At 35.7% G+C, this 16,467-nt stretch overlaps 1 protein-coding gene across 1 annotated transcript; it reads left to right on the top strand.

The window, feature by feature from the left end:
* The first annotated feature begins 14,993 nt into the window (after window positions 1-14,993).
* LOC129251922 (jerky protein homolog-like) lies at window positions 14,994-15,490 on the top strand. Its single transcript, XM_054890871.1, has 2 exons — window positions 14,994-15,125; window positions 15,191-15,490. The coding sequence occupies exons 1-2, from the start codon at window positions 14,994-14,996 to the stop codon at window positions 15,488-15,490; spliced, it is 432 nt and encodes a 143-aa protein (XP_054746846.1).
* Window positions 15,491-16,467: the final 977 nt, after the last annotated feature.

The following is a 16,467-nucleotide window of genomic DNA, read 5'->3' as shown; positions in this document are numbered from 1 at the left end:
AGTGAAGATGTCATCCCTCTTTCAGAGTTACGCTTACAGCTTGTTAAAGATACATCCAATATTCAAGCAATTTCAAATTTGCTTCAAGAAATAAAACCATTGCAGCAAATATCCGATTCTGAAATTTAGCAATGGATTGCTGAAACCATTTTGGAGTCTTTTGAACAAAATGAAGATCCCTGTATCAATTGTGACCTTACTTATGGTGAAGAAACAAACAACGTGGTAGTAAATACGAAGAAAGTTACACAGGAGGAGACTATATCAGCATACAATATTTGCTTAGAATGGGCTGATCAAAATAATGCCTATTTAGACGATATTATGACGCTCCAGAGACTTAGAAGCAGCGTAGTATTGAACAACCGAGCTTGCACAAAACAAACAAAAATTTCAAATTTTTTTAGTTCCACATAAAGTATGTGAGTCTTTCTATATTTATGTATATGAACGAATTAAACTTAAGCGTATCTACGACCGAAATGTTTGCGTGTCCATGGCTCTAAAGCAGCTTCTAAAACATTTTCCCGATAAAAAGTCGCATTCACTTTGACACCGGGCTCGATAAAAACGATTGTAGAGCGTCCATCAGCGGTCCCTTTACCTGCGATGGGAATTTGATTAGAGTGGCCATACGTAGGCTCAAATTCTCGTAAGAGCGTTCGCTCAAGTAAACACAATCGTTTTGAGTGTTTATGAACTGCTCAATTGGGAAATTTTTTTCATCAGAAAACACAATGTTAGGAAATTCGCCACGTTCGTGCAGGCGCAACAACTCCTTTGCTCTATCGCACCGAACTTTTTCTGCTGGAGTGAAAGATCGTGTGCTTTTTGGAACTTGTAAGCCTTGACGGTGAGCTCATTTTCCAATATGCGTCGAATGCTGTCTTGCGATATTTTCAGTTCTTTGGCCATTTTTCTTCACCCTCGACGTGGATTCCGTTCAAGTCGAGCCTTCACTTTCCGAACCGTTTCTGGCGTTGTTGCGTTTTTTTTTTTGTCCAGCTCCATAGCGTGTTGCAATGCTACCAGTCTCATTGTAACGTTTTATAGTGCGATACACAAACATTTTATTAACTTTGAGGTGACTGTCATTAGAACAATTTTGGCGTTGATGTCATGAGCTGTTTTACAGATACAAGCAGTGTGAAGTTGGTAATACTTCATATCGTTCACCCTGTATTTGAATATCCGACAAATATAGACTCATGGCATTTTGCTTCAAACTTCTTCTTACTTGTTTTATTAACTGCAAATGCTCTTGACCCGAAAATACGTAGATGTTTCACCGAAGGTTTGCCCTTTTTCCATATTTCAAATGGATTCACTTGATTTAGTACTTGAGTAGGACATCTATTGCGCAAATACACTGCGGTCTGCACCGCCTCAGCCCACAAAAACTCTTCAAGATTTGCATGAATCAATAAACTTTTCGCCATCTTAACTATGGCTCTATTGGCTCGCTCCGCTACACCGTTTTGTTGTGGTGTATACGGTACCGTCAGTTCTCTTTTTAAATAATTTTCAAAATCACCATTAACATACTCTGTGCCGTTATCGCTTCGCAAAGTTTTAATATTACAGTCCATTTGACATTCAACATAGCTTTTTAATTCTTTGAATGTTTTAAAAACTTCATTTTTGGCTTTCACAAAATATACAAACATTTTTCGAGAAAAATCGTCTATGAATGTGACAAAATACCGATTGCCATCCAATGATTTTACATTCATAGGCCCATACACATCTGTGTGTATAAGTTCAAGCACTTTCTTTGTTGAACGTTCAACTTTGCGTGGAAATGGCAATGTACAAATTTTCGCTTTATTGCATGTATCACAATTTACCTGCCTTGTCATATTTTTCCAATTTATACCACAAACCAGACCATTCTCACCAAGTTGTTTTAGGCTTTGAAAATTTAAATGTTCATAACTATTATGCCACATCGTTGCCATTGAATCAACACTTAACATATTTACGCTAACTAATTTGTTTTCAGTGTACAAATACAAGTTATTTGTTTGTTTTGCTTGCAATACTATTGCATTCGTTTTATCTCTCACTGTGTCTAATCGTTTTTCAAATGTGAATGTGGTGAAATTACCAAATTCTGCTGCTTTACTCACAGACAAAAAATTCATACGCAACGATGGAACATACAAAACATTTTGGTGGGTTATTTTTTGATTACCATTTTGTAATTCTACAGTATCTATGCCGTGTGATTCAACAAATTTATCTGCTGCCAACATTACTTTAACTTCTTTCGCAATAAAAGAAATAAATACACTTTTATCACAAAACTTAGGTACGTGAAGTAGCGCCACTGTCAATGCACCAAATATTTTTCTTTTGCATCTTCGGTATCTTTGTCGCCTTTGAATTCACCTCACTTTGCATATCGTTGTGTGTGTTATCCGTGTTTGTATGCTTTGTTACAATGCTTGTATTTTTAGTTTTATTCTCACATTTATAAATTGCTTGCATGCCCTCTCTTTCATTTCGCTCTTGCCTACGAACACCTTCTTCTAGAATTTTCGCCTTAATGGCATCGAACGTCGGCAATCTGTCGCGAGTCTCAACAGCAACAACGAAGTTTTCCCACAAATTGGGAAGACTCGACAACAGCATAATAACTTTCAATTCGTCGTTTATATGTATGTTTAGCTCTGCAAGCTTGTCGATCGTCTCAATAAACGAGTGTACATACTTTGATACATTATCATCTTGCTGCATGTTTAAACGTAATAGTTTCTGGTACAACTGAACTTTTCTAACAGGACCAACTGGCATACATATGAATTCGGCGTAACTTTTGCCATGCTTCTGACGCAGTTTTGCATGGTTTGATATGCATTAACTGCGTAGGTTTCACATTTAAAAATATACATGCCAGCGACTTCTGGTTACTTTTTCTAGTTACTAGTTACTTTTTCTGGCGATCCATCGCAAACAGCGCTCCACAAGTCCGTTGTAATTAACACACTGCGCACCGATACCGACCACACGTCGTAATTGTCTTCTGTAAGTTTTTCTATTTGCAGCGCGAGACTCATTTTTATCGCAAATTAAAAACCGGTGTTTCGCGTCACACACGTATTTACAAATTTATTTTATATATCTTGTATTTAAAAGGCCTTTTCACGTTCTGGGCCCATAACCATTGTTACAGAGAATCAGTTTTCTTAAATGAAACGCGTAGCTGAATGTCTCAAAGGTTTATTTCAAACTTATAAACTCAAAAATGTACAAAGTAGTGGATGACATTTCATATGCCAGGTTACCACATAGGACAAATATTAGTCTTATAATTTGAGCAATATAATAAAATATAATATAATATAATATATTATAATATAATATAATATAATATAATATAATATAATATAATATAATATAATATAAAATAATATAATATAATATAATATAATATAATATAATATAATATAATATAATATAATATAATATAATATAATATAATATAATATAATATAATAAATTTTTCCATTACGTACTCAGTACTTGCGACATCCAAAAAATTTGACTTCGATACTTGCGACATTGCCTTGTTGCTTTTGGTAACGGTTCCTTAGATTCAATAAAATTCGGGGAAGTCCCGATTTATTTCGGAAATGAGTTGCTGTGATTGGCTATTTCTCTTACGCACGTGTATTTTGGGACATTTGAATCAATTTTAACGGACGTTTCATTGAGTGCGGTCTCACAATGGCAGGGAAAAAATTTACGTTGCTTACAATAAAGCAAAAAGCTGAAATTTTAAGGAAGCAAAGTGAAGGATTTTCTATCGATGCCTTAGCCAAAAGTTTTCACGTGCACAGGTCAACAATAAACCGCATTAAGAATAAGAAGAACACCATAAGGAAGTTCCTGGCGCATGCTGAACCTGGTCCTGGGAAGAGAAAAACGTTTAAGCCTGCAGAGCTTCCTAAAATGGAAAGAGCATTGATGAAATGGTTTGCAAATCAACGAGCCAAGAATTTACCAATCACTTATGATATGCTTAAACAAAAGGCCAAGTTTCTCCATTCCAAAATTCAGAAAAAATCGGGGACTTCCATGCTAGCAATGGTTGGATTACAAACTTTAATAAAGATATGGAATACGAAACCTCAAAATATGTGGAGAAAAACTTTCGAATAAGACTCATTCAGTTAATCCATTTTTACAAAAACTGAACAAAACAATTGCTGATTTAGGTTTGACCAAGGACCAGATATACAATGCCGATAAATCTGGTCTCTTCTGGAATCAGTAAGGAAAGAATAACTTTTCTGGCTTGCACGAATGCATCTGGAAATCACAGAGTAAAACTAATGGTTATTGGGAAATCATTAAACCCACGATCACTTAACAATTTTACGGATATTTCAGTTGTCTACAAAGGAAACTGTTTAAGCAAAAATGTAAAACGTGTGATCACTTCGAAGCTGTACAAGCAATGAATTTTATTGAGCGTCTCATTTTAAGTACAAAGCAGAATATCAGGAAAATAACTGTTTAAAGCTAACTGTGCATAAATACCATATGTATGTATGTACATCATGAAGTAAATAACAGATGCGTACGAAGAAATAATACCAATACTTAGTAGATATGTTATGGTACATAGAAAGTTGCTATAAATTAAGCTGGTGCCAGATTGGACGAATTCTGAACAGAAACAAAAGTGCTTGGATGACCTTGGCTTTGTTTGAGGAATGGTTTCACAAAACATTTGTTCCAGAGGTACATCTGGTCATCTTTGTTTGTAAAAAATTTGGTTTATTAATTTAAATTTGCTAAAATTGCAGGTAAAAGGGTTCCTTCGAGCCGAAAATCTTCCCGAAAAGGCTCTATTGCTTATTGATAATGCTCCATGCCATCCCAAAGACGGCGAGTTAATGAGTAGTGATGGTCAAATATCTGTAATGTGTCTTCCTCCGAACTGTACTGCACTTATACAGCCCATGGACCAGAATGTTATAAGACTTACGAAATTGAACTACAAAACAAGCCTTTTAAGTGACATCGTTCGCCGTGGAAAAACAATAGACGAATCTCTGCGAAATATCAACTTAAAACACGCAATATGCTTTTTAGCTAATGCCTGGGATGCTGTTAATGTGACCTCCATTCAGTCATCATTTCAAAAACTGTTTGAGGTAACAGCCGAAAGGGATAGTGAAGATGTCATCCCTCTTTCAGAGTTACGCTTACAGCTTGTTAAAGATACATCCAATATTCAAGCAATTTCAAATTTGCTTCAAGAAATAAAACCATTGCAGCAAATATCCGATTCTGAAATTTAGCAATGGATTGCTGAAACCATTTTGGAGTCTTTTGAACAAAATGAAGATCCCTGTATCAATTGTGACCTTACTTATGGTGAAGAAACAAACAACGTGGTAGTAAATACGAAGAAAGTTACACAGGAGGAGACTATATCAGCATACAATATTTGCTTAGAATGGGCTGATCAAAATAATGCCTATTTAGACGATATTATGACGCTCCAGAGACTTAGAAGCAGCGTAGTATTGAACAACCGAGCTTGCACAAAACAAACAAAAATTTCAAATTTTTTTAGTTCCACATAAAGTATGTGAGTCTTTCTATATTTATGTATATGAACGAATTAAACTTAAGCGTATCTACGACCGAAATGTTTGCGTGTCCATGGCTCTAAAGCAGCTTCTAAAACATTTTCCCGATAAAAAGTCGCATTCACTTTGACACCGGGCTCGATAAAAACGATTGTAGAGCGTCCATCAGCGGTCCCTTTACCTGCGATGGGAATTTGATTAGAGTGGCCATACGTAGGCTCAAATTCTCGTAAGAGCGTTCGCTCAAGTAAACACAATCGTTTTGAGTGTTTATGAACTGCTCAATTGGGAAATTTTTTTCATCAGAAAACACAATGTTAGGAAATTCGCCACGTTCGTGCAGGCGCAACAACTCCTTTGCTCTATCGCACCGAACTTTTTCTGCTGGAGTGAAAGATCGTGTGCTTTTTGGAACTTGTAAGCCTTGACGGTGAGCTCATTTTCCAATATGCGTCGAATGCTGTCTTGCGATATTTTCAGTTCTTTGGCCATTTTTCTTCACCCTCGACGTGGATTCCGTTCAAGTCGAGCCTTCACTTTCCGAACCGTTTCTGGCGTTGTTGCGTTTTTTTTTTTGTCCAGCTCCATAGCGTGTTGCAATGCTACCAGTCTCATTGTAACGTTTTATAGTGCGATACACAAACATTTTATTAACTTTGAGGTGACTGTCATTAGAACAATTTTGGCGTTGATGTCATGAGCTGTTTTACAGATACAAGCAGTGTGAAGTTGGTAATACTTCATATCGTTCACCCTGTATTTGAATATCCGACAAATATAGACTCATGGCATTTTGCTTCAAACTTCTTCTTACTTGTTTTATTAACTGCAAATGCTCTTGACCCGAAAATACGTAGATGTTTCACCGAAGGTTTGCCCTTTTTCCATATTTCAAATGGATTCACTTGATTTAGTACTTGAGTAGGACATCTATTGCGCAAATACACTGCGGTCTGCACCGCCTCAGCCCACAAAAACTCTTCAAGATTTGCATGAATCAATAAACTTTTCGCCATCTTAACTATGGCTCTATTGGCTCGCTCCGCTACACCGTTTTGTTGTGGTGTATACGGTACCGTCAGTTCTCTTTTTAAATAATTTTCAAAATCACCATTAACATACTCTGTGCCGTTATCGCTTCGCAAAGTTTTAATATTACAGTCCATTTGACATTCAACATAGCTTTTTAATTCTTTGAATGTTTTAAAAACTTCATTTTTGGCTTTCACAAAATATACAAACATTTTTCGAGAAAAATCGTCTATGAATGTGACAAAATACCGATTGCCATCCAATGATTTTACATTCATAGGCCCATACACATCTGTGTGTATAAGTTCAAGCACTTTCTTTGTTGAACGTTCAACTTTGCGTGGAAATGGCAATGTACAAATTTTCGCTTTATTGCATGTATCACAATTTACCTGCCTTGTCATATTTTTCCAATTTATACCACAAACCAGACCATTCTCACCAAGTTGTTTTAGGCTTTGAAAATTTAAATGTTCATAACTATTATGCCACATCGTTGCCATTGAATCAACACTTAACATATTTACGCTAACTAATTTGTTTTCAGTGTACAAATACAAGTTATTTGTTTGTTTTGCTTGCAATACTATTGCATTCGTTTTATCTCTCACTGTGTCTAATCGTTTTTCAAATGTGAATGTGGTGAAATTACCAAATTCTGCTGCTTTACTCACAGACAAAAAATTCATACGCAACGATGGAACATACAAAACATTTTGGTGGGTTATTTTTTGATTACCATTTTGTAATTCTACAGTATCTATGCCGTGTGATTCAACAAATTTATCTGCTGCCAACATTACTTTAACTTCTTTCGCAATAAAAGAAATAAATACACTTTTATCACAAAACTTAGGTACGTGAAGTAGCGCCACTGTCAATGCACCAAATATTTTTCTTTTGCATCTTCGGTATCTTTGTCGCCTTTGAATTCACCTCACTTTGCATATCGTTGTGTGTGTTATCCGTGTTTGTATGCTTTGTTACAATGCTTGTATTTTTAGTTTTATTCTCACATTTATAAATTGCTTGCATGCCCTCTCTTTCATTTCGCTCTTGCCTACGAACACCTTCTTCTAGAATTTTCGCCTTAATGGCATCGAACGTCGGCAATCTGTCGCGAGTCTCAACAGCAACAACGAAGTTTTCCCACAAATTGGGAAGACTAGACAACAGCATAATAACTTTCAATTCGTCGTTTATATGTATGTTTAGCTCTGCAAGCTTGTCGATCGTCTCAATAAACGAGTGTACATACTTTGATACATTATCATCTTGCTGCATGTTTAAACGTAATAGTTTCTGGTACAACTGAACTTTTCTAACAGGACCAACTGGCATACATATGAATTCGGCGTAACTTTTGCCATGCTTCTGACGCAGTTTTGCATGGTTTGATATGCATTAACTGCGTAGGTTTCACATTTAAAAATATACATGCCAGCGACTTCTGGTTACTTTTTCTAGTTACTAGTTACTTTTTCTGGCGATCCATCGCAAACAGCGCTCCACAAGTCCGTTGTAATTAACACACTGCGCACCGATACCGACCACACGTCGTAATTGTCTTCTGTAAGTTTTTCTATTTGCAGCGCGAGACTCATTTTTATCGCAAATTAAAAACCGGTGTTTCGCGTCACACACGTATTTACAAATTTATTTTATATATCTTGTATTTAAAAGGCCTTTTCACGTTCTGGGCCCATAACCATTGTTACAGAGAATCAGTTTTCTTAAATGAAACGCGTAGCTGAATGTCTCAAAGGTTTATTTCAAACTTATAAACTCAAAAATGTACAAAGTAGTGGATGACATTTCATATGCCAGGTTACCACATAGGACAAATATTAGTCTTATAATTTGAGCAATATAATAAAATATAATATAATATAATATAATATAATATATTATAATATAATATAATATAATATAATATAATATAATATAATATAATATAATATAAAATAATATAATATAATATAATATAATATAATATAATATAATATAATATAATATAATATAATATAATATAATATAATATAATATAATATAATATAATATAATAAATTTTTCCATTACGTACTCAGTACTTGCGACATCCAAAAAATTTGACTTCGATACTTGCGACATTGCCTTGTTGCTTTTGGTAACGGTTCCTTAGATTCAATAAAATTCGGGGAAGTCCCGATTTATTTCGGAAATGAGTTGCTGTGATTGGCTATTTCTCTTACGCACGTGTATTTTGGGACATTTGAATCAATTTTAACGGACGTTTCATTGAGTGCGGTCTCACAATGGCAGGGAAAAAATTTACGTTGCTTACAATAAAGCAAAAAGCTGAAATTTTAAGGAAGCAAAGTGAAGGATTTTCTATCGATGCCTTAGCCAAAAGTTTTCACGTGCACAGGTCAACAATAAACCGCATTAAGAATAAGAAGAACACCATAAGGAAGTTCCTGGCGCATGCTGAACCTGGTCCTGGGAAGAGAAAAACGTTTAAGCCTGCAGAGCTTCCTAAAATGGAAAGAGCATTGATGAAATGGTTTGCAAATCAACGAGCCAAGAATTTACCAATCACTTATGATATGCTTAAACAAAAGGCCAAGTTTCTCCATTCCAAAATTCAGAAAAAATCGGGGACTTCCATGCTAGCAATGGTTGGATTACAAACTTTAAGAAAGATATGGAATACGAAACCTCAAAATATGTGGAGAAAAACTTTCGAATAAGACTCATTCAGTTAATCCATTTTTACAAAAACTGAACAAAACAATTGCTGATTTAGGTTTGACCAAGGACCAGATATACAATGCCGATAAATCTGGTCTCTTCTGGAATCAGTAAGGAAAGAATAACTTTTCTGGCTTGCACGAATGCATCTGGAAATCACAGAGTAAAACTAATGGTTATTGGGAAATCATTAAACCCACGATCACTTAACAATTTTACGGATATTTCAGTTGTCTACAAAGGAAACTGTTTAAGCAAAAATGTAAAACGTGTGATCACTTCGAAGCTGTACAAGCAATGAATTTTATTGAGCGTCTCATTTTAAGTACAAAGCAGAATATCAGGAAAATAACTGTTTAAAGCTAACTGTGCATAAATACCATATGTATGTATGTACATCATGAAGTAAATAACAGATGCGTACGAAGAAATAATACCAATACTTAGTAGATATGTTATGGTACATAGAAAGTTGCTATAAATTAAGCTGGTGCCAGATTGGACGAATTCTGAACAGAAACAAAAGTGCTTGGATGACCTTGGCTTTGTTTGAGGAATGGTTTCACAAAACATTTGTTCCAGAGGTACATCTGGTCATCTTTGTTTGTAAAAAATTTGGTTTATTAATTTAAATTTGCTAAAATTGCAGGTAAAAGGGTTCCTTCGAGCCGAAAATCTTCCCGAAAAGGCTCTATTGCTTATTGATAATGCTCCATGCCATCCCAAAGACGGCGAGTTAATGAGTAGTGATGGTCAAATATCTGTAATGTGTCTTCCTCCGAACTGTACTGCACTTATACAGCCCATGGACCAGAATGTTATAAGACTTACGAAATTGAACTACAAAACAAGCCTTTTAAGTGACATCGTTCGCCGTGGAAAAACAATAGACGAATCTCTGCGAAATATCAACTTAAAACACGCAATATGCTTTTTAGCTAATGCCTGGGATGCTGTTAATGTGACCTCCATTCAGTCATCATTTCAAAAACTGTTTGAGGTAACAGCCGAAAGGGATAGTGAAGATGTCATCCCTCTTTCAGAGTTACGCTTACAGCTTGTTAAAGATACATCCAATATTCAAGCAATTTCAAATTTGCTTCAAGAAATAAAACCATTGCAGCAAATATCCGATTCTGAAATTTAGCAATGGATTGCTGAAACCATTTTGGAGTCTTTTGAACAAAATGAAGATCCCTGTATCAATTGTGACCTTACTTATGGTGAAGAAACAAACAACGTGGTAGTAAATACGAAGAAAGTTACACAGGAGGAGACTATATCAGCATACAATATTTGCTTAGAATGGGCTGATCAAAATAATGCCTATTTAGACGATATTATGACGCTCCAGAGACTTAGAAGCAGCGTAGTATTGAACAACCGAGCTTGCACAAAACAAACAAAAATTTCAAATTTTTTTAGTTCCACATAAAGTATGTGAGTCTTTCTATATTTATGTATATGAACGAATTAAACTTAAGCGTATCTACGACCGAAATGTTTGCGTGTCCATGGCTCTAAAGCAGCTTCTAAAACATTTTCCCGATAAAAAGTCGCATTCACTTTGACACCGGGCTCGATAAAAACGATTGTAGAGCGTCCATCAGCGGTCCCTTTACCTGCGATGGGAATTTGATTAGAGTGGCCATACGTAGGCTCAAATTCTCGTAAGAGCGTTCGCTCAAGTAAACACAATCGTTTTGAGTGTTTATGAACTGCTCAATTGGGAAATTTTTTTCATCAGAAAACACAATGTTAGGAAATTCGCCACGTTCGTGCAGGCGCAACAACTCCTTTGCTCTATCGCACCGAACTTTTTCTGCTGGAGTGAAAGATCGTGTGCTTTTTGGAACTTGTAAGCCTTGACGGTGAGCTCATTTTCCAATATGCGTCGAATGCTGTCTTGCGATATTTTCAGTTCTTTGGCCATTTTTCTTCACCCTCGACGTGGATTCCGTTCAAGTCGAGCCTTCACTTTCCGAACCGTTTCTGGCGTTGTTGCGTTTTTTTTTTTGTCCAGCTCCATAGCGTGTTGCAATGCTACCAGTCTCATTGTAACGTTTTATAGTGCGATACACAAACATTTTATTAACTTTGAGGTGACTGTCATTAGAACAATTTTGGCGTTGATGTCATGAGCTGTTTTACAGATACAAGCAGTGTGAAGTTGGTAATACTTCATATCGTTCACCCTGTATTTGAATATCCGACAAATATAGACTCATGGCATTTTGCTTCAAACTTCTTCTTACTTGTTTTATTAACTGCAAATGCTCTTGACCCGAAAATACGTAGATGTTTCACCGAAGGTTTGCGCTTTTTCCATATTTCAAATGGATTCACTTGATTTAGTACTTGAGTAGGACATCTATTGCGCAAATACACTGCGGTCTGCACCGCCTCAGCCCACAAAAACTCTTCAAGATTTGCATGAATCAATAAACTTTTCGCCATCTTAACTATGGCTCTATTGGCTCGCTCCGCTACACCGTTTTGTTGTGGTGTATACGGTACCGTCAGTTCTCTTTTTAAATAATTTTCAAAATCACCATTAACATACTCTGTGCCGTTATCGCTTCGCAAAGTTTTAATATTACAGTCCATTTGACATTCAACATAGCTTTTTAATTCTTTGAATGTTTTAAAAACTTCATTTTTGGCTTTCACAAAATATACAAACATTTTTCGAGAAAAATCGTCTATGAATGTGACAAAATACCGATTGCCATCCAATGATTTTACATTCATAGGCCCATACACATCTGTGTGTATAAGTTCAAGCACTTTCTTTGTTGAACGTTCAACTTTGCGTGGAAATGGCAATGTACAAATTTTCGCTTTATTGCATGTATCACAATTTACCTGCCTTGTCATATTTTTCCAATTTATACCACAAACCAGACCATTCTCACCAAGTTGTTTTAGGCTTTGAAAATTTAAATGTTCATAACTATTATGCCACATCGTTGCCATTGAATCAACACTTAACATATTTACGCTAACTAATTTGTTTTCAGTGTACAAATACAAGTTATTTGTTTGTTTTGCTTGCAATACTATTGCATTCGTTTTATCTCTCACTGTGTCTAATCGTTTTTCAAATGTGAATGTGGTGAAATTACCAAATTCTGCTGCTTTACTCACAGACAAAAAATTCATACGCAACGATGGAACATACAAAACATTTTGGTGGGTTATTTTTTGATTACCATTTTGTAATTCTACAGTATCTATGCCGTGTGATTCAACAAATTTATCTGCTGCCAACATTACTTTAACTTCTTTCGCAATAAAAGAAATAAATACACTTTTATCACAAAACTTAGGTACGTGAAGTAGCGCCACTGTCAATGCACCAAATATTTTTCTTTTGCATCTTCGGTATCTTTGTCGCCTTTGAATTCACCTCACTTTGCATATCGTTGTGTGTGTTATCCGTGTTTGTATGCTTTGTTACAATGCTTGTATTTTTAGTTTTATTCTCACATTTATAAATTGCTTGCATGCCCTCTCTTTCATTTCGCTCTTGCCTACGAACACCTTCTTCTAGAATTTTCGCCTTAATGGCATCGAACGTCGGCAATCTGTCGCGAGTCTCAACAGCAACAACGAAGTTTTCCCACAAATTGGGAAGACTAGACAACAGCATAATAACTTTCAATTCGTCGTTTATATGTATGTTTAGCTCTGCAAGCTTGTCGATCGTCTCAATAAACGAGTGTACATACTTTGATACATTATCATCTTGCTGCATGTTTAAACGTAATAGTTTCTGGTACAACTGAACTTTTCTAACAGGACCAACTGGCATACATATGAATTCGGCGTAACTTTTGCCATGCTTCTGACGCAGTTTTGCATGGTTTGATATGCATTAACTGCGTAGGTTTCACATTTAAAAATATACATGCCAGCGACTTCTGGTTACTTTTTCTAGTTACTAGTTACTTTTTCTGGCGATCCATCGCAAACAGGGCTCCACAAGTCCGTTGTAATTAACACACTGCGCACCGATACCGACCACACGTCGTAATTGTCTTCTGTAAGTTTTTCTATTTGCAGCGCGAGACTCATTTTTATCGCAAATTAAAAACCGGTGTTTCGCGTCACACACGTATTTACAAATTTATTTTATATATCTTGTATTTAAAAGCAGTTTTCACGTTCTGGGCCCATAACCATTGTTACAGAGAATCAGTTTTCTTAGATGAAACGCGTAGCTGAATGTCTCAAAGGTTTATTTCAAACTTATAAACTCAAAAATGTACAAAGTAGTGGATGACATTTCATATGCCAGGTTACCACATAGGACAAATATTAGTCTTATAATTTGAGCAATATAATAAAATATAATATAATATAATATAATATAATATAATATAATATAATATAATATAATATAATATAATATAATATAATATAATATAATATAATATAATATAATATAATATAATATAATATAATATATTATAATATAATATAATATAATATAATATAATATAATAAATTTTTCCATTACGTACTCAGTACTTGCGACATCCAAAAAATTTGACTTCGATACTTGCGACATTGCCTTGTTGCTTTTGGTAACGGTTCCTTAGATTCAATAAAATTCGGGGAAGTCCCGATTTATTTCGGAAATGAGTTGCTGTGATTGGCTATTTCTCTTACGCACGTGTATTTTGGGACATTTGAATCAATTTTAACGGACGTTTCATTGAGTGCGGTCTCACAATGGCAGGGAAAAAATTTACGTTGCTTACAATAAAGCAAAAAGCTGAAATTTTAAGGAAGCAAAGTGAAGGATTTTCTATCGATGCCTTAGCCAAAAGTTTTCACGTGCACAGGTCAACAATAAACCGCATTAAGAATAAGAAGAACACCATAAGGAAGTTCCTGGCGCATGCTGAACCTGGTCCTGGGAAGAGAAAAACGTTTAAGCCTGCAGAGCTTCCTAAAATGGAAAGAGCATTGATGAAATGGTTTGCAAATCAACGAGCCAAGAATTTACCAATCACTTATGATATGCTTAAACAAAAGGCCAAGTTTCTCCATTCCAAAATTCAGAAAAAATCGGGGACTTCCATGCTAGCAATGGTTGGATTACAAACTTTAAGAAAGATATGGAATACGAAACCTCAAAATATGTGGAGAAAAACTTTCGAATAAGACTCATTCAGTTAATCCATTTTTACAAAAACTGAACAAAACAATTGCTGATTTAGGTTTGACCAAGGACCAGATATACAATGCCGATAAATCTGGTCTCTTCTGGAATCAGTAAGGAAAGAATAACTTTTCTGGCTTGCACGAATGCATCTGGAAATCACAGAGTAAAACTAATGGTTATTGGGAAATCATTAAACCCACGATCACTTAACAATTTTACGGATATTTCAGTTGTCTACAAAGGAAACTGTTTAAGCAAAAATGTAAAACGTGTGATCACTTCGAAGCTGTACAAGCAATGAATTTTATTGAGCGTCTCATTTTAAGTACAAAGCAGAATATCAGGAAAATAACTGTTTAAAGCTAACTGTGCATAAATACCATATGTATGTATGTACATCATGAAGTAAATAACAGATGCGTACGAAGAAATAATACCAATACTTAGTAGATATGTTATGGTACATAGAAAGTTGCTATAAATTAAGCTGGTGCCAGATTGGACGAATTCTGAACAGAAACAAAAGTGCTTGGATGACCTTGGCTTTGTTTGAGGAATGGTTTCACAAAACATTTGTTCCAGAGGTACATCTGGTCATCTTTGTTTGTAAAAAATTTGGTTTATTAATTTAAATTTGCTAAAATTGCAGGTAAAAGGGTTCCTTCGAGCCGAAAATCTTCCCGAAAAGGCTCTATTGCTTATTGATAATGCTCCATGCCATCCCAAAGACGGCGAGTTAATGAGTAGTGATGGTCAAATATCTGTAATGTGTCTTCCTCCGAACTGTACTGCACTTATACAGCCCATGGACCAGAATGTTATAAGACTTACGAAATTGAACTACAAAACAAGCCTTTTAAGTGACATCGTTCGCCGTGGAAAAACAATAGACGAATCTCTGCGAAATATCAACTTAAAACACGCAATATGCTTTTTAGCTAATGCCTGAGATGCTGTTAATGTGACCTCCATTTAGTCATCATTTCAAAAACTGTTTGAGGTAACAGCCGAAAGGGATAGTGAAGATGTCATCCCTCTTTCAGAGTTACGCTTACAGCTTGTTAAAGATACATCCAATATTCAAGCAATTTCAAATTTGCTTCAAGAAATAAAACCATTGCAGCAAATATCCGATTCTGAAATTTAGCAATGGATTGCTGAAACCATTTTGGAGTCTTTTGAACAAAATGAAGATCCCTGTATCAATTGTGACCTTACTGATGGTGAAGAAACAAACAACGTGGTAGTAAATACGAAGAAAGTTACACAGGAGGAGACTATATCAGCATACAATATTTGTTTAGAATGGGCTGATCAAAATAATGCCTATTTAGACGATATTATGACGCTCCAGAGACTTAGAAGCAGCGTAGTATTGAACAACCGAGCTTGCACAAAACAAACAAAAATTTCAAATTTTTTTAGTTCCACATAAAGTATGTGAGTCTTTCTATATTTATGTATATGAACGAATTAAACTTAAGCGTATCTACGACCGAAATGTTTGCGTGTCCATGGCTCTAAAGCAGCTTCTAAAACATTTTCCCGATAAAAAGTCGCATTCACTTTGACACCGGGCTCGATAAAAACGATTGTAGAGCGTCCATCAGCGGTCCCTTTACCTGCGATGGGAATTTGATTAGAGTGGCCATACGTAGGCTCAAATTCTCGTAAGAGCGTTCGCTCAAGTAAACACAATCGTTTTGAGTGTTTATGAACTGCTCAATTGGGAAATTTTTTTCATCAGAAAACACAATGTTAGGAAATTCGCCACGTTCGTGCAGGCGCAACAACTCCTTTGCTCTATCGCACCGAACTTTTTCTGCTGGAGTGAAAGATCGTGTGCTTTTTGGAACTTGTAAGCCTTGACGGTGAGCTCATTTTCCAATATGCGTCGAATGCTGTCTTGCGATATTTTCAGTTCTT

The sequence above is a fragment of the Anastrepha obliqua genome, unplaced genomic scaffold (genome assembly GCF_027943255.1).
Source record: "Anastrepha obliqua isolate idAnaObli1 unplaced genomic scaffold, idAnaObli1_1.0 ptg000106l, whole genome shotgun sequence".
Classification (NCBI taxonomy): Eukaryota; Metazoa; Arthropoda; class Insecta; order Diptera; family Tephritidae; genus Anastrepha; species Anastrepha obliqua.
This window is presented reverse-complemented; position numbering and strand designations above follow the sequence as displayed.

Coding starts and splice junctions, on each gene's coding strand:
- LOC129251922 (XM_054890871.1), top strand. CDS start 14,994: ATGTTATGGTACATAGAAAGTTGCTATAAATTAAGCTGGTGCCAGATT. Junction 15,126..15,190: donor ACAAAACATTTGTTCCAGAG/GTACATCTGGTC, acceptor CTAAAATTGCAG/GTAAAAGGGTTCCTTCGAGC.